Below are 27,985 nucleotides of genomic sequence, written 5' to 3' on the forward strand. Positions count from 1 at the left end.
ATCTTTAAGAAAGTATAGAAATTCTAGATCATGCTCTCAAAACGAGTAAAATGTAGGTAGATACGTAAAACATGAGTACAGTTTAAGTACATGTAACTCGTTTTATTAGTGAAGCAGACGCGCAGGCGCGTGTGGCAGCGCCAACGGCATTTCTTTCCGGTTTTATTTCAACTCTTTCCTTTGGCGCCACGTAGCGTTGAAATATATTTCAGGCGGAGAAAAGCGATATTATGACATTACGCCCTCAGGACAAAGTTTTACAAAGGGAAGGATATAAAGACTCTAGTCGGATTGCAACATCGAAATCTTTATTCCCCAAAGCTTGAATGATTCTCTAGTCAGTTTTGGTAATGTAGTTGTTTTACTACAAAGCCCTAATTTGTCAAATAATCTTTAGCTTTTCTTATTACTACATTTGTGTGGTGGACGAGGATCTTATTCTTTCTCGGTCTGTGAGAAGAGCCTTGGTCTCATAATAAATATACAGTTATATAAAATACATGTTTATCTATGGTAGCGAACAAAATCCTTTGAGAAACAAGCCATGTCCAACACACATCTTTCTGGCCAAGAAATTTCAAAGCTAAACTTAAAGTGCTAATATCTCATTATAATACAATTATTAAGTTGTAAGTCTAATGGCCATCGATCGAGTCTAGACGGACGGAAGCACGGGGCTTCAGCGATGCACAAACAATCGTGTACATGTCCATACTATCATACCATGCCTTCGTGTCTAACATATGAAGTTTTACATTATTCTTCAATAATTATATTGATGTTAAAGGCTTCAAGTCGTGATCAATAAAAACATTGAATGTTTGATAAACTTGATGTTCAAAATGTTTATACAACCAGATTTCATAGTTTTCTAGTTCTTACATTCTGCTCTTTTGAGCAATTACATCAATTCATTAGGAGTTCCTCATTACTTTAACTGCAAAATTATTTTTTAAAGATTACATTACACATTAGTACTTAAAGAAATCGCTTGCATGTCACTGATACGACAGCAAGTATCTCATTAAACCGAAACAGAAGCTGTAGGTAACAGCCGTTATTTGCACTCGAGCACTCGATCGGAGGGGGCTGGCGAGGGCTGCGGTGCGAACAATCATTTCGTTCATTATACTCTGTCTTCCGGTCTGGACCGCCATTTTGCATTCCAGAGACTAGCTTTTTTTTTTTTGAGGAAAATATGCTGAGTACATCGTACAGTTTTAAATATGATGACTAAGGATTTGTAAAAGGCTTTGATATTTTATTGCAAGATTGTCCTTAATGCAGATTTGTTTAAGACTATCAATCTTATTTTTCCAATATACCACGAAACCTATACTTTAATAATAAATATGTTTTTTTTAATTACATAGATAGTAAATACCAATCAGGGTGGTAGATTATAATCCTCTTGTATTAAACGATCATTTAATACAAGGCGTCTTAGATAGAGATTAGAATACCTTAGAGTGTATTCCGGTTGAAATTTTAGCAACATTAAAGTTTTTTTAAAGGTTCAATACATTCTAACAAGCAATTAAAAGGGATAATTACAAAACACATTCTCTTAAAATAACTTATTAGAAAATTCATATTGGAATCTTAACACGCGGGATTCGTTAAAAATTCATCAATGACTATTCGAATTAGATAAACAAAACGTTACGAGGTCGTCGACCCGACTCTAGGATGCATCATCAAAATTTTACGTCTTGAATTTTATGAACCGTCAAGATAGTGGCAATTAAGATTTTTCAAGAGTAGCAAGCATCACGGATGGGTGCTGTCGAGTCTATGCGCTACTTTTTGTACGGACAAACCTCCATCGTGTCCGGACGCAATTAAAACTTTATTTTGGTGTAAATTGATTTTAAAAGACCGGAATTATTCATGAGCTACATGATTTACAAGTGCACTGACTGAAAGATGGATGGGAAGTTATTTTTTTGGCATATCATTGTCGGCTTCCTTAACTTGTTTGAATATTTTAACAAGTTTTAATAAAGCTAATAAGATACAAATATAATTGGGATGATACATTTTCGTATGAGTGATAAGAGTTTTAGCATTGCATATTTAGATGATCACAAAATTTTACTCAGTTCTAATCTTTATTAGACAGGATGAGACGCAAATAGATCAAACATAGCAAAAATACAGATTATATAACTAAAAGAAAATAAAAATACGCAGTACGTAACAAACCGCGCTGTAACGTAGAAAGGGCCTTAATGTATTATTATTCCAGCCCAAACGTCCCCTCGTATCGATCTGCAGGACACATAGGGTGCCTAGTACCACCTAGGCTGTGGGTGGCTCGCTCCGAATTTACCTAACGCTGTTGTCTGTGCGTTTATATAATTAAGATGAGTCTACATAGATTACACGTATTGTAACTTAGTAATCGTGGTTTGCAAATCATATTATGTGACAGTCTTTTGTGCTACATTTTGGACATTTATATTATGTCATAGTTATAAAAAATCTTATTTTGGTACTGTTTTACGAAATTCGTAGAGAAATTACCATTTAGTATCTTCTCGTCTAGATGAATTCAAGTTCAGTGTTAGTTTAGTTGTCTACTGAATATTATTAGAATTTCTATCAAAATACTGGAAACATAACCGGAATTTATTAACGCACTCCTTGCTTCTTGATATGATGTTAAATAATTATTTTATTTTCGGTTTTAAATATCTTACTCCGCAAAATTATAGTTCGTAGGCCTATGCCTAAAATGCTTCTATTTCGCTTCGAAATCGCTGGACGCAGACAATCTAGTTCATTTTGTTTAACTATGCCGAAATTGGTAAACTTTAAACAGATGCCCTCATAATAGTTTATGCTGAGGGTACGAGAAGTACTCTGCAGTGGCATTTCTCGCATTCAATTTTGTCAAAACTTTCGACGAGACAGCAATGGCTTATGACCATCATCTTAAACGTGCCTTGGATGCAGACAAAAGGGACAAATAATGACATTTTTCAAATGCAACAGAATATATGTATGTAACAAACAAAAAAACTGCATTATTTAACTGTGAATAATTTAATTATAAGCATCGTAAAACTTACGCATACTGAATCACGTGCTAATGCAACTAACTCCCCCGCACACAACCCTAACTGTTGAGCATTAGGGGTGGTTTGGGCCCCGGGCAATCGATTCGCTTATTCGGGAAGTTATTTCATCCCTTTCTTCCGCACGGCTGGAGGGTTCTGTCTCCCTCCCTCGCACGAGCATTGTACCGTCTGGCAGATTTCATTACCAACCCACATATATCTAACTATGTAGGAAGATACTTAAATAATTCCCAAATGGGGAATTTATACTTATTTCCGTTATACATTCATTGAAATATGATATTATAAAAATATATTTCATGTTAAAACTAGCTATATAAATTGTAAAATATAATGGAAAGAGGAAAATATTTGAAACATCAGGATAATTTTGACTATTGTAAATACCTACTCAAATAATAATTTTGTAAAAAAGTTGTTCAACTAATTAACTAAGTTGAAAAATCTTTGTTTGAGAATTTTTGATAAAATATCAGAAGAATCTTAAGCAAAATTTAAAGTAAATAATCAACAACCTATAATCTAACATATCAGCGCTCACTAAATTATTCAGAAACATTTCCAAAGCAAACATGAAACGTCCATGTGAGCAACGCTTCATGGCATGCATTGTTCTGAGACTATAGTCTATAATTGATGCAATTACCAATTAAACATTTCGTGAACGATCCCCGTAAGCGCCATGATGCGTGAAAGCGGCGAAAGTCGACGACATCATCCAACCGGTTTCAGTTAACTTTTGTAATGATTACTATGTGATATATGCTTGTACTGATTCTTATATCGTAATATGTCATGTAATTGTAGTTTTTGTAATAATTATCGTTTAATATTACAAATTACCTTTGTGATAATAAATTTTAACAGTTATTGTAATAAGAATGTTGGCTTAATTCTTCATTGCTATTTCGAAAATTATATACTTATATACGCTTATATAAAAGAACAATTATCAAATTACGATGAGAAAAAAACTTTGAATAGAAAGGGTTGACAAAGAGTGAATAATTATTCAATACAGTCGACTCCGTTATAAGGCAGACGAACAGTTGAAAGATTTTAAAATTATCAAAAAGGAAATAAATAGGCATGTTTAAAATAACAAACCTCAGCTCACAAAGTTTATTATTCAAAACTGCGGTACGGTTATTGGATGTGTCAACCATGTGCTCTGTGTTTAGTCACATGTCTATTTATAGTAGCGACTGATACAAAACTTCGTTTGAGTTCGTTAGCATTAGCTGTGTCCTTTTCAAGGACCAAGTTTTAAGCTAATGTAATGTATAACTACATTAATAAACATCCCGTGTTACTCTAGAATTTTTGGCAATAAATCTGTAAAAAAATTCGAGTTGAACGACACTGGTTCGTTAGCGCAACCGACTTAATTGTTTTTATTAACATAATACACTGCATGCTGCCAAACGAACCATGGCGGTACGGTATTTTTTCCGCTATTCTCAAACATTCGGTCCAATGCGAAAATAATTTTATTGATGTACAAAATTGAGAATCGACGGGATGATTCCGTTTTATTTTAGCGGAGACAACATCGATATCTCCCCCATCTGGCTCACCCTTACAAATTCGAGCCTCGTTCTAAAATACAACGAAACCCATTACTCATCTTAATAACAGTCATTTATTATGTGTCGTTCGAAATAGTTTCAATAACTATTGTACACCAAGTCGAAGCCTACCCGCATTGAAAAAACGTAAGTAATGACTCATTTCATTTTTTGATAAACATATCTGGAATGAAAACTGCTACTTTATCATCCTGTTAACCTTCATCAACGAAGCCACGGTCAAGTAGAAGGCAGCGCTGTCTGGCAGAGTTGATATCGAATTATCGATACGTCAAGTGCATTCAGGGAATGCAATGAACTGGGCAAAACGATCATACGTACACGTACACAATCCGCTACGTCGCTAGTACACACAACTTACCGTGAACTTCGCAATCCGGGAAAATATTAAATCAAATTCTTAAATTATGCCGAGGAAAAGTTTCAAAATCCACTAAGTTAAAATTCGAATTTCATTTATACATCTAGATTAACGGATCGACGAGGTAGATGTACATAATATTAAATTATTTACACGTCTTCGATCGCCGGTACGAGTGTGCCGGTGGATATTAATGATAATAAGTTTTAATTTTTTGTCAAATATCTATAAAACTGCCGCTGGACACAAAAGGAGTTTTTACTTATTAGCTAAAGTAAAAAGGTGTGACTTACCTAGTTATTTGGTTGCGGGGAGGACGTAAAAACGACGTGCACTACGTTCGACCGGCAAAACGCGACTGTGCGACTGGTTTTGATGATGTGTCCGTGTGTCGGCTAGAGGCAGACAGACGTCGCGCGGAGTGCGTCCGATAAGTCGGGGGTGGCGGCAAGCGGCAACCGCAACACATACATACCGATATTATATGTATAATATATAGTACATAGCTGTGTCGCCCGTCCTCGATGATTCATTCATAATCCACACGAATTGAAAACAAATGAGAATGATGCGTAATGTGGTGCTTACTGAGGATAGGCTTTGTTTTGCAGTTCATCATTCACTTAGTACTCATTTGTACTATACAAAAAATACGTCGATCTTACTGCGTAGATTCACGATAGCCGTTGTGTCAATACAATACATAGCCTACCAGTGGAACATAAACATATTATGTAGTTATAGGTAATTAAGTACCTAAGTGACGTAAGTTTATGTGTATAATTTTATAGTATCGGCAAAACAATAATATCACCGACACCACCGGCGTATATTATACGGGATAGAGATTAAGGGGTCCGGAAAAGCATTGGCGAGAAAAACATTTATTTAAACAGGATGACCTTTTTTCATAGAGAATAAATTATATATATCTAGGTAAGCCTTTGGGTAGGTAGGCCTTTTCTTTTCGCCACCAAATATCAAAGACTATTTACTTCGAAACATAGGTAGTTTTTTTTATAACAAAACATTTTTTTCCATCTGAGTCTTCATGGACTAATATACAAAATATATAATCTCTTTAATAAAATACTGAACGGCTACTTTTGATTGCTTAAATATTTATTTATTTATTTATCTAATGGTCAGTCGCATCGTTTAAAACAATGTCTAATCATTTATTTACAAAACACTCTTTGCATTATTCAAAGTAAGTGGAAACATCTCTTTCCAAGTTGAAACATGAGCTAAAATTACCTTAGTTGAACGTTTTTTTTAACTTCCGTAATTGCAAGAATGTAGCAAGTAGTAGAAAATAATATTCGGAGCGCGTGACGAGTAACAAATTACTTAATTAGTTAATCAAGAGAGATCCAACTGCATACAATTATTTGCTATCTATCAGAACAATGTTTTGCAATAACTATATTTAACACGATAAAAACTAGAAGGTGCAACAGGCATGTATCACGACTATCACGGGATTACTAAAACCAATAACAGTACTATTTAGAGGAGATTTTTAATATTGTCGTTATTACTTCATTTAACTTTTAACCAAGTACCTATATATATAATTCCATCTATTGTTATCGGAGGTAGTAACGCATCTGTGATCAACTTTAAATAGAGGTCGTATTTTGATTTGGTTGTGTACCTGCTGCGTATTCGTTTATATTATACCAAACTTTTATTATGTAAAAATGTATATTCTGGAGTGAGAGGCCCGCTAACTTTTTTTTATAATATCAAGGTAACAAACGAGCTCGCAGTAAGTACAGCTGATAAGTGGCTATGGACATCTGTAATCTACCCCAGCTGAGATGGAGTCCTAGACTGATGTAGGCCACAGATGCGTCGCTACCCTTGACAACTAAATTGGAAAGCCTCGGTTATGTATGTTTACAACTATTACAGTTTCTATACGTCGTGACACCTATGAGAACCATTCTAAAGATTAAATTTTTATTTCTATCTCTAGCGATTATCTACTTTCCTCTAACTTGTTTGCCTTTATTAGGTTTAGTTATTAAAATACCGAACACCAACAAAAACAATTGATATTAAGTAACAGCTAACTTCTGAAATTTTCTTTGTACGCACATAAATCTTGTTGCATACGCAACTTAAGATTTTTTAATTAAAAAGGCACAAAGTAGTTGAGGTAACAGTCTATAAACGTTAACGGTGAGTGAATCACGACGTAGAGTCTGAGACAATGGAAGCTGAGCCGCCGTAGCTGATCTTAACAAATTTTTTGTTTTTCCTTCCCCGCGAGCGAAATTAAGTGATGAGACGTCTAAAGTTTGTACTTACTGTACACTGATGGACTTAAAATATATTCAAACTCCTTTTTACAAAAATATACCGCAATTAAATTATTCTGCCAAATTTCTCTTGCTTTTTGCAGATTGGTGTAAGATTTGTATTGGTCATGAATATTAATTTCATGAAATTGCCAAATGTGTCATGACGCACACTTGAGTCACGGATTAAATTGATAATTTTGCTTTGAAGACGCCGTGATTTTGGTAGAGTTGCGCAAAATGTATCACTAAAGTGAAAAGAGTGATATATATCTTTTGAACTCAGTGATATATATCACTCTTTTAGCTCAATAGCTCACTTTAGCTCAGTAGCTCTGTAAAGATACGCGACATTTTATATCAGTATATCAGAGAATCAGATCAAAATGTTTTGACAACATTTTTGATTCCTATAATTAATACAAAACTGGCAAGAAATTATATATGAATTATCACAGCCAACGCTATTTGTATATCCCGGTTTCCATGTTCTTAGCAATAAAATATTTTAATTTAGTGTTTAATACGTAACCGTAACTGTTATATATCTCAATCAACGCATTTGACTCGAATCAGGCTCACTACTCACTCTCAGTCAGTCGCTCATTTGACTCATCGCTCACTCGCGAGCTAGTATAACACTGTTGAGTTGAAGAAGATCTTATATCCGGAATCGTTTGAATCTATGAACTAAACCATGTGATGCGGATATAAAGATATAATTCAAATCCGTCGGAGTTGATGAGTGATTAGCTCTTTGGTGAAGATATATATCTTTTATATCACTCACTCGCGAGCTACACAATTCTAGATTTTGGTCACCGCGTAAACTTTAAAAGCAATTGGGTTGGCCACTAACCCTGATTAGTCTTTTACTAACATAGCGTCACGAATTGGGAATCAATGGCTTTGTCTAAAATGTTATTTCAGACCATATATTGTTAGTGTAATGCATGATTTCTTTTACTATTCAATTACTGTCTCTACGGAAGCTCGGGGCGGAAAATTGAATGGAGGCCCCCAGTGTGAAAATTTGATTTTATTTTACAAAATCACAAATGTGTCATGATTCTGGCGAAATTTTCTTTTTTCGCCAGTTAGCAACTGTCTTGTCTAGCAAGTGTTTGCCCAAGGATCGGGTCCAGGGGGGAAGCGATTATTCCGCTAGACAGTGACTTTGGAATTAAGATGCAACGCAGTGAGGTCCGACAGCAATCATCTTTACGATGCTGCTGGGATTAGTACTTATGCGATGTGACACGCCAACTTCTTACGCATAATTGCGTGAGATCAGTCTTTTTGCGAGTTCGTAAACATATTGAAGGCGATACAGCATACTAAAGATATTGTTATACTGGACGATTAAGGCGTAGGTATAATGGCAGATTCCAGTAAAATATACCTCAACTGTACAGAATATGAGCAACATGCCTTTTCTGCAATTAAGTCATGTGCTATCTTAATTTGTCGCCGCACTTACTTGTTATCTTTAACAAATTTTGTGGTATTTTATTTCCACTAGTCACAGGGAAGATCCTGTCTCCTGTATTTTATTATACATATCAGATAGTAGGTAGTTAAGTATAGCACACTTCAATGCATCGAATTTCGCCGTAATTGCACTTAGTATAGTCCGCGCAAAACTGCTAGTCCGCTCGGAAGTTAGTTGCGAGCAGGTGTAGTCATACAATTTACTACGCCGACGCGATTCATTTGTATATTTAGACCGGACTAGCAGGCGATGACTATACCTATGCTAGTTTTCTGGTAAGGTAACTATGTAAAACTTTAGATTTTGATACGAGGTGTATCATGTAGAATCCTCACAAGCAGCAACGCATCTGTAATCACGTGGAACTCTCCGCCTATTTAAGGTCGGATACAGATGTTTGTACGTAACAAAATTATAAAATAAATTAAGGTGTAAAATAAAAGTCAAAAATCCTGAAAAGAAAAGTTTTTTATTAATGATCTTTTCGTTAAATATTAAATCGCATTTTTTTTTCTTTTTTTAACTTCTTTTATTCTTTTATTTTTTCATATATTTTTTTCGCACAGTATAAAGTTAACCTATTTATAAATCATCATCTCAAAAAACAAACATAATATCTTTATTTATATAACATGGTGGGAAGATATAACTCAAATTAGTGATTAAATAATAATTTGACCAGGAACATTTTAGGGATTATAAGATTTTTTTTTATTATAATCAATAAAATTTATTTACATAACAAAAAACCTGGCGACCTATATTATTTACACAAGAAAACGTAACTAATTCTTAAATTACCGCCAAGAATTCCGCAAATTGAAGACCTCGGATAAAAAAAGATAGACAACCTCTCGAACAAAATATAGAAACACTTGCCAATTTAAATATCGGCGACCGCGTTTAATATGACGGCATTCATTGCCGCAAATATTCCTTATGACGTAAGAGATCGCAACTTTCACGAAATCCCTCATGGCGTTCAAATCACTCACACAAGTAATAAGTGCTTCAATACAATGTTCATCAGGCTTCATCTATACATTTCCGATCTGAGGTTATCACATACTTAATCGCGAAATATAAAGCTAAAGCCCGAAGCGCGATACTTCAAAATAATGTTCCCTCTGCAAAAAAATATCCCTGGTCACACGTACCTAGTGATGATATTACATTAAAAACATTTAACAAGCTTAGAACAAGCGTATCGATATATAATTAATAATTAACAAACTAAAATTAGTTGTATCGGTGTAAGCTCCTATAAAAAGTCTCCTAAAACTTTGTAGCGAACTCGAAAACTTTCCTAACACCTAACTTATTATTATTTTTTGAAAATATATTACTTCTCTTTTATCGGTGGATTACAATAAGGATATATACATTGCGTTACAATTACCTACTCCGCTTTTCTTATCACTTACATAATTTATTACTAAGATGTCAGCACCGGGGCAATTTGGATTTTAATTTAAACATGTCTAAGACATTTCTTTTTTCTTGCTAAATATAAATTTTAACGGATTGCTACAAATGGATGACAGTTTTAATTTATTAAAATAAACAATAGTTTAAAAAACTAAAAAATCACGCTTTTATTGCTAATCGAACTAAAAAACTAGAAGATATATTTTTTTCAATTTAGAGTAAAAAGCGTGTGATGCTTGGTAATTTTTAAATGTTATATTTTTATTCTATTATATAGACAATTATCTATGAGAGAATACGAGTAGTTATGAACCGCAGTAAAATAATAATAAACGCACACCATGCTTTTTACTCCAAATTTAATTTAAAAAAATCTAGTTTTTAGTTCGATTAGCAATAAAAACGTGTTTTTTTAGTTTTTTTTAATATTATTTATTTTTCAGTTTTTAGTCTGTGACAAACTTATAAATTTGGGAATTAATTCATCTACTAAGGATAATGGGAAACTGTTATCAAATTATTGCATTGTCATCGGTCCTTGATACGTGTGCAAAATTTCAAAGTAATCAGAAATGTGGAAATTGGTGAAAATTGAGCTCAAAGATTCCGTTACATACATACTTACATAGATAGATACAACCCAAGCTAATAAAGGGGTGTTAAAAAGATGTTGAATCACCGTTTTTTATTTCATAGTTTTATAAATTAGATTCACCTGCGTTATCGTGACGAGGTAAAATATAGCCTACATAAAGGATAATGTATGTACCTTACCAAAGATAGAAGAATTATTTTTATGCTCAGCAGTTTCAGAGTTTCCCGATAACTAACAAAGAAATCTTTTCTCTTTTAATTTTTTTATATTATAATTGTAATATTAGTGTTAATGAATTATGTACTAGGAGTAAGTTTTATATTTTTACTATTTCTATCTTTGTGGCCGTTACGCCTAAATGTTATTTTACATTTATTAAAGTATTTATTACTGTATTTTAGTTTGTATATAATCATTGAAACTCCTGAATGTTGCGGCTTACAAACATTTACCATTGTTTTTTTCTATTTAAAGTATTTTAATTACGGAATATATTGACCGTTTCGTATATATTATAAGTAATCAGCGTTAATAATATTAAATTAAAATATATCACTGTTAAATTCCTCAAAATGATATGTTATTTTTTATAAACTTTTATATGAATAGTCCAATTGTATTGTCATAGTGTCATTCAAAGGGCCGTTTTCATAATATCACTTATATGTTTTGATAAACTTGACTTAAGATCTACTGTTACTTCTAATAATAAAGAAAAAAGAAAGGAAAGAAGTGAAAGCTTATTATAAAAAATGATATTGAACATTGAAAAACCTAAAACCTATTTTCACAATGATATTGCACACGAAAATATCAAAATCAAAAATCAATATCAAAATATATACGGGTTAGCGGTATTTTTTTTTCAAATGATATGACTACGGACTAGCTATACGGGTAAATTAATTTTATTCATATAGATAATTTGACGTAGATATTGTTCAAATAAATTATTTTGTATTATTTTATTAGTGGAAGTGGTGGAACCGAATGACACTATGAATCACATATGCGTAGTCGAGGTGGAATAGGGCGGTTTATGTATTCTAGCGGAAAATATATAACGCCTTACAATTAGTGGAACTTCATATATGAACTAGAAATTTAATGACACTTTTTTGCATAGAACAAGTTGAATTAAATTGAGTCCTACATTTTTCGGCCTTTAAAAGAAATTATGGTGTAACCAAGTGTCACTTGAATTTGTTTTTATTACAGACACTATGTAAATTGTTTTTTAATATAAAGATGTCTTCGCAAGTTTGTTTCTAATGATAAACGATTTAAACATTGAAAACAATAAGAAAATACGAGTCTAACGATCTATAAGTAGGCCAAATAACAAATTGTTTTATGAAATTATATTTATTATTCAAATGTGGATACGCATGATTTTGCCTTTTAGAGATTTTAACGCTGCAATTCAAAATACATTGTGAAATGTTAAACTGGACGATATAAATAATTTGCATAAATAAAATTCTAGCCAAAGAAAAAAATAACAGTACTAAATGATACTGGAAATAGCAGCCAAAACGTTGTGATTTTTTACGATGTACGTCGTAGGTTTTCGCGACGCGACATCGCAACGTGCCACGATACGACGTCGAGTCTTGTGTTTAAGCCAATACTAATAAATATTCTATTCCCATTCCACCGGCCATAACAAATAAAAGAAAAAAGTACCACTAATTGTTCAGCGATTAAAACAAGTTACATGAATTTGGGTAGCTACCCACCCACCCCACCTGACAACGCCTACAATATACTACATAACGACCGCCCTGAGAACATTGCTGACCTTACAGTTGCAGACGGGACAACGCTTCGCTTTGGCCCACACCTGTCGAGCACACTTGTAGCAACAGCATATATGAGCTATACGACCGTGGACAAACACACCGGATTTCGGCTCCGAATAGCACATTATACATAGATTATCCGTATCTAGCTTCTCTTGTAACGTTATCGGCTTTTGGTTTAGTGACTCTGGTTCAACTGTCAACGACGGATCGCTGATCATTTTAACGAGCGGCTGTATTACCGGTTCATCCTTTTCAGAATCCGTTTCGGAGCCGGAATAGTCTACTTTTATCCGTTTATTTTTCCTATCCGCGGACTCCGCGCGCCGTTTGTGGTTCCTATTTAGTACATCGCTTAACCTATTCTCACTGTGTTTTGGGCGCGACGGCCCGTCCACCTGGTCCTGCCCGAGGTCCGGGGTGAGGTCCTGGCTGAGGTCCGGGGTGAGGTCCTGGCTGAATTCCTGGCTGTTAGCGACCGTCTCCACGCCAGAGTCCTGCGAGAGTGTACGAGATATCGTTTCGCTATCTATTCTCGTGTCGAGCTTGTGTTTCCGCTTCGGCCTCGGCGGGAAGAAATTTTTACGTTCCTAAAATACATTTGGTAAAATTTTAATATTAAGTTTACATCGGTAGTAGATTCCACAAAATACATGTATAAAATAAAATAAGAAACAGGCGTTTAAATGTAATAGGAAATTGTATAATTATTAAAAATAACTAATATTGTAATAATTTATAAAAAAAAACTGATAATATAAATCCTCATATAGATATAAGTATAAATACTCAAATATTATGTCTATTATATGAAATACGAATATATAATTATAAATCACAATACACAAATATAGTTTAGTCTTCAAAGCATTATAATGAAATTCGTAAGTGCATAATAGGTGTGAAGAGTAATTTTCTCCTTTAGTTGATAAATATGAAGGGTTTCAAACATAATAATTATAATTATAATATTGTTTTAGAATTATGCTGAAAAAAACACGTGCAAATGTCTTAAACTTTGATATTATACATTTATTATTATGAATATATTCATGTACACACGCTTTACATTATGTCAGATACGCCTGCGATAAAATCCAACATTTTTTAAATCGGCGATAAGAATAATTCTATTTCTTTCATTTCTAAATACAATTTTTTGGAATGGAAGGAGTCATTACTTTATTTAATAAGAGTAGATTCATCGTATTCCCGGAGCGTTAACACAGACCGAAGGTAGGAAGAACTCTTTGTGGTTTGACTCGGCACCACCACTGCCACACCTATTTCCCCTATAGGCAGTCCCTTACACCTTTCAACCAGAACACAGCGTTCTGGTTGAAGGGTGTAAGGGAGACATATTTTTCTTAGGCGTTCCAGCTTAGTCCTCAGGGGCAGCGGCACAACTGTGGCTAAGTTCAGGTAGGAATATGTTAATCTATCTGGGGTTGATTACAGATGTCCATGAGTAGCAGTAGCTACTTACAATCAGGTGTACTGCATGCTCGTCTGCTACTCCTATACAAAAAAAAAAACGGACAGACCCATGTCCATTGGTTACCACTCAAAGAACAGACCTGGTCGAATGGTATACAGCTTACCTTCTAGCACCTTCGAGAGTACTAACTATGGGATGGCGACATATCAACAATGTTTGTAGAGACTAATTTAATTTCCCAGGGACCGTTAGTTGTATTTGACTAACATTGACCATCTTAGTTAAGATTTTTTTTTTTTATAAATCTCTCAGGTATGCAGGTTTCCTCACGATGTTTTCCTTCACCGTTTAAGCAAGTGATAATTAATTTCTAATACGCACATAAATTTGAAAATCAGAGGTGCGTGCCTGGGATTTGAACCTCGGACCCCTCGATCGAGAGGCCGCGTTTCTTAACCACTAGCTAGGCTATCACTGCTTATTATAAAAAAAAAAAAAAAAAAAAAATCTTAAAAGTATGTAAAGTCTACCAATACGCACTTGGCCAGCGCGGTGGACTATGGCCTAATTCTGAGAGGAGACCCGTGCCCAGCAGTGGGACAGTAATGGGTTGATGATGATGATGATGATGATGACCATCTTAGTTGACAGGATGCTAACAGTAAGTGTCCAATATTAGATTCGTAAGTTAACTGATTTTTCCTTGTAGTCTCGGAACTAGACTAGAGCTACGGTATCCTTTGGCTGTCGCAAGAGGCAACTAATGAAGTTCTTCTGGGGTTGCGGGCGGTCTGTGGGAACTCGACCCGCCCATCTAAACCCGGGAAGGATGACGGAATGTGTTACCGCACATCGTCGTAACCACCCGAATGTGTGAGCTTAAATGCCCCCCGGCGCAAAGATGACTCAGATCAGAGGTTATGTTTATTTAAGATCCTGGAGTTCTTCACATAATCCTGAGGACGGCTAACTGGTTGTTTTAATGGGTCAAAATCCTAAATAACCCGCCGCTTCCACTGCATCGGATAACTTTTGAACGTTTCCCATCTTACCAACAAAAAAAATACCACCTGTCTAGTCGTGGAAGCCTATCTCGCCGTCGCTGTCGCCGTCTGCTCCGAGCCTAGCGCACAATGTGCCACCAGTGTGACGTCTCACCTTGAAGCACTTCTCGCAGTACCGGTACAGCGGGTTGTTGTTCTCGGCGCGGCACTGGGCGCACTTCCAGTAGTCGTGGAAGCCTATCTCCCCGTCGCTGTCGCCCGACCGCTCGGAGTCCGCCAGCTCCAGGTCGCCGTCGTCCCGCACCAAGATCTCAATCACTTTTGTCGATATTATTTCGTTCTGGAATTAGCATAAGAGTCCTGTATAAATTTTCTGCTGCACAATAGAAGTCGTGTATATTTGTAATAGAATTATCTACATCTAGAAAGCTTATTTTTTCCACCTAACAGCGATGTACAGGATGAATTTTTCAAATAGGCCTTCAGGGCCAAATCCGAAACTTTAAGGATTAGCGAAAAATGCTGAAAGGAGTTACGAGGCCGATTTTGATAAATACTAAAACTGCATCATTACCCTTTGTGGTTCTGCCGGAGTCGAACCACAAAGGGTTCTACCAAGCCTGGCTGTGCCTGACCGTTTGCTACTTCTATATTATATTATAGAAACTCACGTCGCTATTCCCAGAGGAGTCCCCATCGACGAGTCCCTCCTCCTCGGGGGCAGTGTCCGGCTCGAACTCAACTATCCGCCCCTCGTCGCTGTCGCACCACTCTGTGTCGCTCGTGTCGCGCAAGAAATCTACAAACATCGTACATTTAGCAACGAGTCACACCCACCCCGTGATGCCAACCCCCTGTACGGTGCCAACCCTATACCGGTCAGCAGCAACTTTGCCAGCCGAGGTCTTGGGTGTCTTCGAATAAAAGTTCTGCCACTATTGCTATTGCCTTTTTTTCAATTTTCCATTTGAAAAGTGTTGCTAATTTTGTATTTTTTTATATTTATATATTTTTTAATATTTTTCTCATATATCTTTTTTTTGTCAAAATTTAATTTCTTTTTGTTCTGTAATGGATATTTTATAGATTTTTCTCGTCTTGTCATTGTCTAGTCACGTACTTATTTTTTTTTTACTTTTTTATTTATTATTTTCCAATTCCTTTCTTAATCCTTTCTAATTCCTTTTTTAATCGAAAATATATATCCTTTTTTATATTAACTATATTTTTTTGTCTTGTCAGTGACTTGTTTAATTCTTTGATGGTCAACTTTTTTACTTCTTACAATATCTTACATAATTATTTTAACTTATAAATTGTGTTACTCTAATACTACTTTAAATTAAGCATGCATAACAAACAAACATTAACAAAAACATTACATCATACATTCTTAACAACATCAAACACTAAATATGTATGTCTACATTCAATTGTTCTACTATTTATAAGTCATTTTATAAGTATACATAAATCTAAATACTTAAAAAAATACAAAAAATCTATTGTATTTAAAAAAAATATTGTAAATTCGACGACAATAGTAAGAAAATGTATGTTGACAAGAAAAAAGAAAACAAAAATAAATTAATAAAATCACACTATTTATAGTTTAAAATATTGTGATTTAGCATTTATGAGTAAGCATACTTACTTGTACTTATGTTAAGTTACTTTAAACTTAATCAACGCAATAGTCCTTGCCCATGAATTTATAGTTTTATGGAATTATTTTATCTGTTTATATATATATATATATATAATATATATATATATATATAATATATATATATATATATATATATATATATATATATATATATATATATATATATATATAATATATATATATATAACTAAATTAATCTTATAAATTATGACTGACTTGTATAATCAATCAGGTAAATAAGATAGCAACTTTATTTTACAATAAGTTTTCATTCTGTCTCCTATATAATTCCCTTAATTTTTAAGTTAGAAAGCCTGCATGTATTTGAATTGCCAAATTAATATGCATATAGAAATTTTGGTACACAAACCCAGCATGATAATTTATATTAATAATAATGAAAAGCATCATCAGCATAACTTAACAACAGTACAAGTTATAGAAGCAGGTGATCAGTTAGCGGTCCGTCTTCGGGGTTCAATCCTGGGGCGCCCTGGCCAGCTGCAGGCGACGGGGCATGATTACATCTGACAATGTTACCATACACGCACGTTAGTATGTCATACAAACAATGCAACACCCTCCACACACCAATCATATATTTTAAGGCAATTTGGCATAACTTAGCATGGTATAGTCCGCGTAAAACTGCTAGTCCGCTCTGAAGTTGTTGCCAGCAGGTGCAGTCATACGATTTGCTATGGCAACGCGTTTCATTTCTATATTCAAAGCGGACTAGCGGTTTTACGCGGACAATATTTTATTTTTTACTTTTTCATACCAAAAAAATAGAGATTAAAGAGAAATATTTTTTGGGAAATCAGATATGAATGGTAACAGAAAAACAAACATGCATTAATTAAAAAAATGTACTAATAACAAAAAATGTAATTTAATATTTTCATTTAGTATTTTTCAGTATTTTTTTAAGTCCTAGAGGACTTATAAAAAGTATACTATAAGGAAAAATGTAAACACACCTTATATTTAAAAATTGTATGTCAAGCAAGCAATAATTTAGAATAGTGAACTTGAATGAGACATTTAACTCGGATCTTAGGGCTAGTAAACACACCCGTGGCCTACCTCAGTCTTTACCGATATTATGCATTTTATAAATTACACATGCAATAAATGATTATGTATAAGAAAATATAAAGATGACATTGAAACATTTTACCTTCTGTAAAAAAATAATTCAAGGATAAATTTCTTACATGAACCAGTTTTTATATCATGTTTCAGAGTTACAGACATGCATTCAATTCTTCAAAGTGACATTATAAGTATATCTTAATAAGGGATTCCAGATTAAATACAGACCAGATAAATATGATTTAAAGTTTTGTGCCAAAAATTCAAAACTCAATTCATCCAAGCATGTTTTCGAAAAAAAAATCAAAAAGAAATATATAATCTACACCAATTGCATGCATTTCATACGCTTCTTAATTCACACCATTGAATTGTATGCAAAATACTCTCTGTAAAACAATAGGACAGTTCAAAACAAATCGTGGGAGTGCATTAGCACGAAACACGATGAACGTCACATCACGACACGATTCAATTAGCTAGTTGTTCGTCACCCATATGCCACATCCTCATGGTGGACTCTAGTATAACATACGAGTGACTAATGCTTCGCTATTAAATTTACATGCATTCAACGATGAAACTTTCCAGTCTAGTCATACTTTAAAAGTGTAAAATTGCATTTAATGCGTGAGTTAGTACATAATTCGTCAAGTGTAGTTTTGACGATTTGGCCGTTTTTCATAACGTTCAACCATTTTTTTTTCATGTAAATTATAATTATTTTCACCATATCCTTGGCGAATACTCAAAATACCTTTTCCTGTAAGCTGCTGTCAATTTGAAGTTATTGGAAGTACGATCCTCATAATTTTTTTACACCTTGATGATTACTTATTTCAGGACCTGCTACTTTTAGCGGTTTTATCGCAGTTACCTGTGCAGGTTTGTACGGGTCGATTACTTATACAATACGAAAAAACTAAAGGTAATGAGTAAACGTCTAGCAATGTGCGTTTTTTTTATATGGAAGCTGATAATCCACCCGCCGCCATATTAATTATTTTTCTAACATTCTCATATATCGTGCGGTCTTTACCTCCAAATATCTCAAAACCACGACATTTTTGGTATATATTGCTGATATTTTTTACCTCATATATATACCACGTATATGTATCCCATTCTTTGGTACGCCGGTATATAGATTTTAACATAGTTATGAGGTTTTGTTGTATTCGCCTAATCAGGAGTAGGCAAGGATGAAAAAACACTTAACGAACATTTTATTAATAACATGAAGATTTTAATAATACAACTACAATATAAATTGCTAAGTTGTAGTTATAAATCTGTCAAAACAAATATAATGAAAAAGCCATCTTATAGTAAAATTTAAAACGGCGAATCACGTTGAATGAAAAGTAATGAATTAGCTCATCTAGCATTCATAAAATAGCATTTTTTATATCGAAATCTTGATCCTAAGTGTAGTTTTTTTGTTCTCATAGATAAAATAAATTTAATAATATGCGTTTCATTTTACGTTGTTATTCCAATGATCAATGAAAATGCTAATCGCAATACTATTTTAAAAACGTTATTTAAAAATACTTGTTCGACCCACCTCTATTTGTAAATGAGAATCTGAATGGAGAGCCCCCAGTGTAAAAAAAGATTGATTTTACAAAATGACAAATGTGTTACAAAATGAAAAATTATTCGATCGGTCACCTTTTTTTTCGCGGACTGATACACATGTCATAAATTAGCAACTGTGTTTCGGGGCCACCCCAGGATCGGAGGCCCGGGGCGGAACCCCAATTGTGCCGCCAGAGAATTTAATTACTTTAAAACAGTCCAGTTTTTTTATTTATACAATAATCATTAGGCGTTTATTTAAATGTTCTCCTATCTATCTAATTAAATGAATTTTATCGTATCCCGCAAAAATAAAAATGGCGTAACCTATACCACTAAGGTTATGTCTTCTTTATCAACAAGAAAATTATTTATTAATTTTTTTGCACACTAATTTTGCCTTTCGTATGCACATTCCTGTCCCAGGGTTGCTAGAAGAAATTCCATTGTGGAATAAGCAATCCTTTGTACCTTATTTCTATGTTTTCTGTATTGTATGATTTTTTGTGTACAAAAACTTATTAAATAAATAAATATTTCGCAAACTTCTGTCGAAATATCAGTAAAATATTCAACAACAATTGAAATGCAGATCTTATTCGAATTTTATACTTATCACATTGCATGACTCGGTGTTATGTAATGTGTAAAATAAATATTATCTAAAATAACAATGGCAGTCGCACATGGCGTCAAACTAAATATGAGATCATGTAAAAATAAATAATAAAATAACGGTGTAATATAGGTATTACACAGTTTAAGATCTATTAACTGTATGTATACTAAATGTAGAATTGCGGACTATTATGACATCACAGTCTAATATGAAACGCGGAAGTACTAATGTTAAAGGTCATTTTATTTTGTCAGATGTTATCATCTAAACTATTGTACTGAACTTAAGAAGACTTCCTCTGAAAATTAGTTATGTTGAAGTCCGTCGTAAGTTTAAAAATTGGCCTTAAAAACATTTTGGATAAGATACATGAATACAATTAACATCTCAATGTTACATTATCACAAACCAAAGAGATAAAGTAATAAATGCAAATACAGTGACTTGCATAGGTACACACTTCACACGAAGCCACGTCGGGAACTTGGTTAATATTTATAAAGGTGTGTGCACACATAAAAAGCTTTGCAAGCTTAGGACATGTCCAAACTGGTCCCCCTAACTTGTTGAGTCATTTAAGAAAGGAGGAAAACGAAGTACCCGTCAGTCTGTAAGCTTTGTTTGTTATTTTTGCGTGGTTATAGGAACGCATTCCACTGAGAGCGGCTAAATCTATACAACTAAATAAAATTGAAATGTCTGTTCGTAATGTCAAAATTACAGCATTTTTAACTTAAAGTATACGAAATAAATATACGTTACTTAAAACTAAAAACCACACTAAAATCGCACAAGTAAAATCGTTAATCCAGATTCCTGAGGATCGTGATGAGGGGAATGGGATAAAATTATTAAAATCGTGTATTGTCATCGGTTCTTGATAATTATTCAAAATTTTAAATTAAATGGACCGTTCAAAGTGAGTAAAAATCGAGTTCAAATATTCTGTTACATACATACATAAATGTCAAGCTAATAAAAGCGTGGTAAAAATATAATTCTCCGAAACGGCTGAACGGAATTTTACAGGAATTTCACTGACAGTTAACTGATGTTATAAGGAGTAAATTGGGTTACTTTTATTTTGGACAAATAATTAGAATTCGGTACAAAATATTTAGACCCATAAAATCTCCATAGTATTTACATTTTTACAATGCGGGTTTAAGTATAACCACTCGTCCACACAAGAAAAATGACAGTTACAAGCGATTTCCTTCTGCTATAGAATTTATGTCTCTTTGTCATATGGATACCAGTGAAATTATTTTCCAATCAATTTATAATTTAACACTTTGATGGATCGTGCGTTATCATAAACACCAAATTTACTAAATCCTCATAATAATATGTATAGATATAAACATGAATTTAAATCCGTTATATTTTAATTGGCAAATTATCACAGCTATTTTTAAACATGATTAATTAGAAACATTTTGATAAGCGTGGGTCATGCTCATGATTGTCACAATGACATGTAAACCTGACAAGTTGACACATGGCTACGTCATTAAATGTGAACATGTTTGCACAAGTTACTGCATTGTATTGTATTGTAACCCCCAGAATAATACCCACTGATTCACCGGTGAATAATGCCTCTAAGAACAGTTATTTGTTGTGTCAATATTATGAAACAAATAATCCTTAATAGCTTAGCTGTTCGTGGGAACATTACATTATAGAAAGTTACAATGGAATTATATTTGGCAGATTTTTTCATAAGCTTTAAAATTTTATGAATAAAATGTATAATTTATTTGCTTGCGTATTATTGAACGATATATATGGAATAAAAAAGATTAGGTATCTAGTATTCAAAATATATTTGAGGCATTAAGGAAAAAAAACGACAAATCCTAAAATAAGAATGAGTCCAACAGACTAAGTAAGGGCATCTCCACAATATCGACGTTAAATCGGCCAAAAAAGTTTTATGACTACGACATATGAGTGGGAATGATGTCATTCGCATTAATTTGGCATGGGTGACGCGTGCAAATAAAGTAGTTTCCTCACTTGCATAGACGAAAAATGTCTAAAGTTAGATCGAATTCTGCATAGTATGGACATACCCTAAGAAATAGTAAGAAAGAGGAAGGAAGATTGCAAATTTTATATACAGGTTTCTACATAGTAAATTAAGATTGCTTGATTATTACGATATAACAGGAAAAGTAAGTAAAATATGCAAATAAGTTAATAATCACTTGATGAAATTAATATTTAAGTTCATAAAAAATCAATGTTCTTAACATAGTGACTTTACTTTATTTTTAGAAATCACTTATAATTTAAACAGATTTTTTAAATCTGTCAGAGATCAGAAGCTCTGTAAATAAAAAAACTAACAGTACTAAAAGTTATTTTTGGAAATAACAATATTACATACCTACTCAATATCACAAGATTACACAGTTACCGCAACACTGTGTATAACTAACATAAGCACAAATATTCAAAATAATTAAAAAAATATATAATATCATACCAGTTTCCCTGTCCTGTATGCTGAAGACTGTCTCCGTGGAGCAACGTCTGCTTATTGATGGCTCTGGAAAATTTCATTAAACCAAAAATAAGTAAAAAATATTTTTGAAGTTTTATTCTTGGCGCATTTGAAAAAAATGTTATGTGAATTCTAAACGACATTGACATTTAACTCAACACCATAAATTATTTATGTAAATGTGACAAGCTTTTGCAGAAAATCATACAATTTTTTTTGGTAGCCTCTTTTCCATGTCGATTTCATAACGTAGATAATATGTCTATTTTTTATAAAATATTTGTTGTATTTTTATCTATGTTATCATAGATAAAAATACAACAAAGATTTTTTGCTTTAGGCATATTTCAATTGGAATACAAGAAACAGAGATATGCCAGTTTATACAAGAATAAAAACTTTAAATTGCTCTCCTGTAAAATGCACAAAATTATTAAAGTGTTTGTTTAGTAAAAGCACCTTATTTGCAATAGGCTCACTCTTACATAACCCTTGGTGTGGGTACTGAGAACACACAAGGACAACCATCAAGAACAACTGTTCTTTAAAACTTAATGTCATAACATTACTGAGAAACACAAATCTATTATCATACATATTGCAATTTTGTGCTACATATTTACTTTTTGCTACAATACAGATTTTATAGTCATTTTTCCCTAGAGTTAACCATAACACTTGTTAAAACAAAGATCAGTTGAGCATCATGATCAACCCATTACTGCTGGGCACGGGTTAGTTAGTCCATAGTCAACCGCACTGGCCAAGTGCGTATTGGTAGACTTCACATACCTATGAGATTTTTTTTTATAAATCTCTCAGGCATGCAGGTTTCCTCACAATGTTTTTCCATCACCAATTAAGCAAGTGATAGTTTATTAGAAATTAAAACGCACATAAATTTGAAAATCAGAGGTGGAATTTGAACCTCAGACCCCTCGATCAAGAGGCAGCGTTTCATAAGCACTAGGCTATCACTGCTTTGATCAGTTTAGCAATCCACCTTATTTTAATAGACAGCATGATGACATGCTGATAATTAATTCACTAAACTTAAAATGATCGAACTGAAATACTTCTTTACAAAATTTTTTGAGCACTGTTCCTTTATGCCAAAAATATTTTTTTAATAAAATGAATATGATTTAGCAATACAGGTAATATTAATTATTCTTCATTTATATAAGTATTATCTATTTAATATAAAATTAGTGTCACTTAACTTATAGATATTATTACATTTCAACGAGGTAAAAAATAAAAATGTTGATTCTCCAATTCATATATAAAAATAGTCCATAACATCTCCTATAATAACAGTATTAATTTATTATAACATTTATTGGCCATCAAGCAATAAGTAGCTTAAATTTTTCATATTTAGTATTATCATTTATATAAAAATATCAATATGACAAGTTGCTTACTTTGAAAAAAAATATAGTCAATTTTATTGCAATGTTTATATTCAACAAGGACATTATAAATACTTATAAAAGGCATATTTTCAAAGAACATCAGCAAGTTACTTTTGAAGTTACTAAAAGCCAACATTATTGTCAAGACAAAGCCGGCACACAGCTGATGCCAATCAGCATTTTTTGTTGCATCTTTTGCATCTGCACTTAAAACCTGTAACCTTATTACACATACAATCGTCGCTAAAAACTAAATGATCAGAAACTCTTCACTACCATACTCATACTATTACTACATACTACACATACTATTACTACACACTCACACATACAAATTCATGCATAATCATCAGTTCTAGAGGTTGTATTTGTATGAATGAAAGAAATTCCTATTAAATGACCTTCGAATGCGTCCATCGAAAACTAGGCTTTAATACAATGACATATTGTTTATAGCAAAAATTACTCGATTTCTAGAATCTACGGAATAATAATAATAACATACCTGACGCCGTAGTACAAGACACCATAGTATTCATCAGTCCGTCGAAAACGTCGTAATCCTCCGACTTTGGTCCTTTAATGATGTTTAAGTTGTTCATCAAGGTATATTTTAACTCTTTACGCGGACCTGTCTCGACTCGTTACACATTTGGTCGGTTTCGATAATAAGAAAGTTCATATGATTTTTAAAACACTCCGTTGCTATTGGACACAATGCACGTAACGTTAATTTTGACCACAGACATTCCTACAGTTTGTCGGTTGGACCAATACGTAACCCTACAACGTTCAATTTTGACCAATCAAAATTCGTTAAAAAACTGTCATTACACTTATTACAAAAGTTCTATAGTTTTAAGTTTTAAGCAAATAAATATTCTTGGCAAGTTTATCCTCTCATTGGATATAAAGTTAACTTTACTTATTAATTTTGTACGATTCTCGGCGCAGAATACTATTCAAATGAACAAATCTTATAACCTACCAATGCTAAATGCATTATTTATTTTTAAGGAAGTTCGGTTAAAATTAGGGATTGGAAAAAATAATCGATTTTCATTTTAAAATAATCGATTGCCAAATCGATTTTTTCTTGTGACGTCTTACTTTTTAACAATAAATAAGTAAGTAATGAGCGTAGATCCGTAAATAAATAATTGATTGTATTTTTACAGAAATTAAATGTTGCTGTGTGTAACCTTTGTTACACTTGTCACTAAACCAAATTTTACAATGGTATAAATTGTATGCAGAAACCTATAAAACATTATCAAACTTGTTCTGTAAGCACTGATATAACTAGCAGTTAATTTATCACTAATAGGAAGGGTTTTTCAGAAGAGAGAAATGTAGTGGTAAAAACCAAGCATAGATCCTTCATATTGGACCAATGGATGGATGTGATTAGATAAAAACGACTCAGTAATTTAGAGTCTAAATGTGTGTTTGTGATGCACAAAGAAACGCGCCTTTACTTTTTTATAATTATCATGAGCCGTAGAACTAACAGCTTTGGAGTAACACACTGAACAGAATCTTGGTCAGAGCGTTATATTATATTTTGTAAACACCTTCTTTGTAGGAATTTACTATATAGATAATAAGTGAGTTCGTTATCCGACTCGCAGTAGGCCAGATTTAGGATGGTTGTGACACCAAATCGTTTCATATAGGGATAATATTACTAATACAATTATTTATTATATTATATACCCACGTAGGTGCTCGGGGTGGAAGTTTATTTCTACAAAAAGTACTCGGGGAAAAAAATGTCGTCGAGATAAAACACTTTCAAAATTGTTTAACAACTTGTGCAATATGTTTTCGTTATCAAAATGAGTAACGTTAGCAAATAAGTTTTCTTTAAACTATATAAAAATGTACACTTTGTCTATAATACATAGTACTTAATTTTTCTGTGACCTGTGGCGCCCGACAATATATATTCAAACTTTTCCTAAACAAAAACAAAAAATTCAATACAACAAAAGCAATATTTATAACATATCAAATATTTTTCATAAAAATCGATACAACTAACATGGAATAAACGTTAAATCGATTACATAATAAAATTTGATTGTTACCACATGCCTAGTAAAAAAGGTAAATCTCATAGACTAAAGAACGTGGTTAACTTTATGAGTTGCCAGTCTTCACTGTAATGAAAAAAAAACGTTTTATATATATTTTTTGTATATTGTTTCGGTTAACGTAGATTTACAATATATTTAAACAAAGAATATTATTTTATGGTGTCTTCTTAAGTGTCTCTTTGCGTTTGACTGAATTTTAATTTCAAAGTAACACTAGAGCAGCAGGCATATTACGTTAAATGCAGAAAATAAACCTTAAGAGCAGAATTTAAGGAAGTCTGATATGTATTGTAAAAATGTATTAAAAGAACGGATTTCAAGAATTTTATATGAACATTAAAAAGTTGTGGGCTTAGATAATTAAACCAACTAAGATTGTGGGTGATATTTGACATGAATTTTTCAAATCGAAAATAATGTACATAATATAGCCAGGGCCGTCTTAAGCCTTAAGAATGCCAGGGTCTCTGGTCTCACAAATTTCAAATTGTGGTGTAAGCTAATAAAAATTATAATGGTTGCCTTTTAGGGATCTTTCTTATGTTACAGTTACAGGTACAGGGACCCGTGCTCAAGGTGGGGGACCTTGAGCACGGGTCCCTGTACTTGTAAAATAAGGTAAAATCAGAATATTATTTATTCATATCTTACATCTAACATTACAATACAAGGTTCCCTAATGCGTTAGTCTACTTCACCAATACCATTGATCTATAAATATAAAGATCCGCCACAAGCGGGCAAAACTTGAAACATACAAAATACGGCAAGTGGTGTAAAACGACTCCAGCCAAGTCCAGTCGCTCTCGCGCGGCGTAGTAATACACACGAATGTCACTGAACACGTTGAACGTCATTATTTTGAATTTAAAGCCTCAAAATGCCTTCTTGTGCAATGCGTAAATGCAAAAATTATGCTCGAAAAAGAAACAAACTTCATGGAATCACCTATCACACGTAAATGAAGAGAAATTATTAAATTTTGTTTATTTTTCGTGTTCGATCCGCCATGATTACGTGAGTAACCAGAAAGAGACAAAGTATGTTTTTGTCAATGAAAGTGATAAAGACGCAAAATGCATGGTCATAGATCAACAGAACAGAAGTGACATTTTATTGAATCTGACGATGTTCATATGTCGTATGTTATAGTTTAAGATCCCACTGCTTAATTTTTATATTAGTGTGTTTTTAGTCAAAATATAACATTTTATGGTCTATTTTAATAAAATAAAATCGATATATGGGAAATTCTGTATCCTAATCTTTAAATTTCCTTCGATACCTGTGGTAAATAATAAAAAATATTACCATAAAATTTATATAGGATAGTATACGGTATTTTAAAATTTCTTTAATTGAATATATATTTCAATCATTAAGGTCGTATTTCTTCCTTAACCTAAACATAATTTAATAAATAATCTTTGTATAGCCAGAAATTAATCCTCAAAAAGACCACGGTAAAATTAGAATCTTATATATAAAATTCTCATGTCACAATGTTAGTTACTGTACCTACTCCTGCGAAACGGCTTTACTGATTTTCACCAAAATTTATATGCATATTCAGTAAGTCTGAGAATTATATTTTTATTTAATAATTATTTATTTAGTTAAACTGTACTATAACATTTCTACGTAAACGACGTACTAAAACTATTATCGACAGTTTTGGACATTTTTTACCTTCTGTTCCATTATTTCATTGTCTTTGACAAGCATGCGGATCAATGGGATAGCCACCATACGTCCCGTTTTTAACGGGACAGTCCCTTTTTCCGATGCTTCGTGCCGTTGTCTCCGAAATGAACCGTTGCCATTGTCAATTAAGTAACAGTATATAGTATAATTATGAAAAAAAACATGGGGTGCTCCATTTACCAGTTTTGTA

At 33.1% G+C, this 27,985-nt stretch overlaps 2 protein-coding genes across 5 annotated transcripts in view; both read right to left on the minus strand.

The window, feature by feature from the left end:
* cib (thymosin beta cib) overlaps positions 1–5,487 on the minus strand; it is a 38,281-nt gene extending 32,794 nt beyond the window's left edge. For all 4 annotated transcript variants that reach the window (XM_073076342.1, XM_073076340.1, XM_073076341.1 and 1 more), the window contains exon 1: positions 5,327–5,487. The gene's annotated coding sequence lies outside the window, so the exon portion shown is untranslated. The remainder of the gene's footprint in view (positions 1–5,326) is intronic.
* A 5,102-nt stretch (positions 5,488–10,589) lies between these two features.
* LOC140744708 (E3 ubiquitin-protein ligase Mdm2) lies at positions 10,590–24,994 on the minus strand. The gene is made up of 5 exons (XM_073076343.1): positions 24,498–24,994; positions 22,557–22,619; positions 15,770–15,897; positions 15,253–15,438; positions 10,590–13,246 (listed from the first exon to the last, which is right to left on the minus strand). Exons 1-5 carry the CDS (start codon positions 24,592–24,594, stop codon positions 12,623–12,625), a joined length of 1,098 nt encoding a protein of 365 aa, XP_072932444.1. The 5' UTR covers positions 24,595–24,994; the 3' UTR covers positions 10,590–12,622.
* Between the last annotated feature and the right edge of the window lie 2,991 nt (positions 24,995–27,985).

This window comes from Epargyreus clarus, unplaced genomic scaffold, assembly GCF_041222505.1.
Source record: "Epargyreus clarus isolate Ecla_fem2 unplaced genomic scaffold, WU_Ecla_fem_2.2 ptg000009l, whole genome shotgun sequence".
NCBI classification, from domain to species: Eukaryota; Metazoa; Arthropoda; class Insecta; order Lepidoptera; family Hesperiidae; genus Epargyreus; species Epargyreus clarus.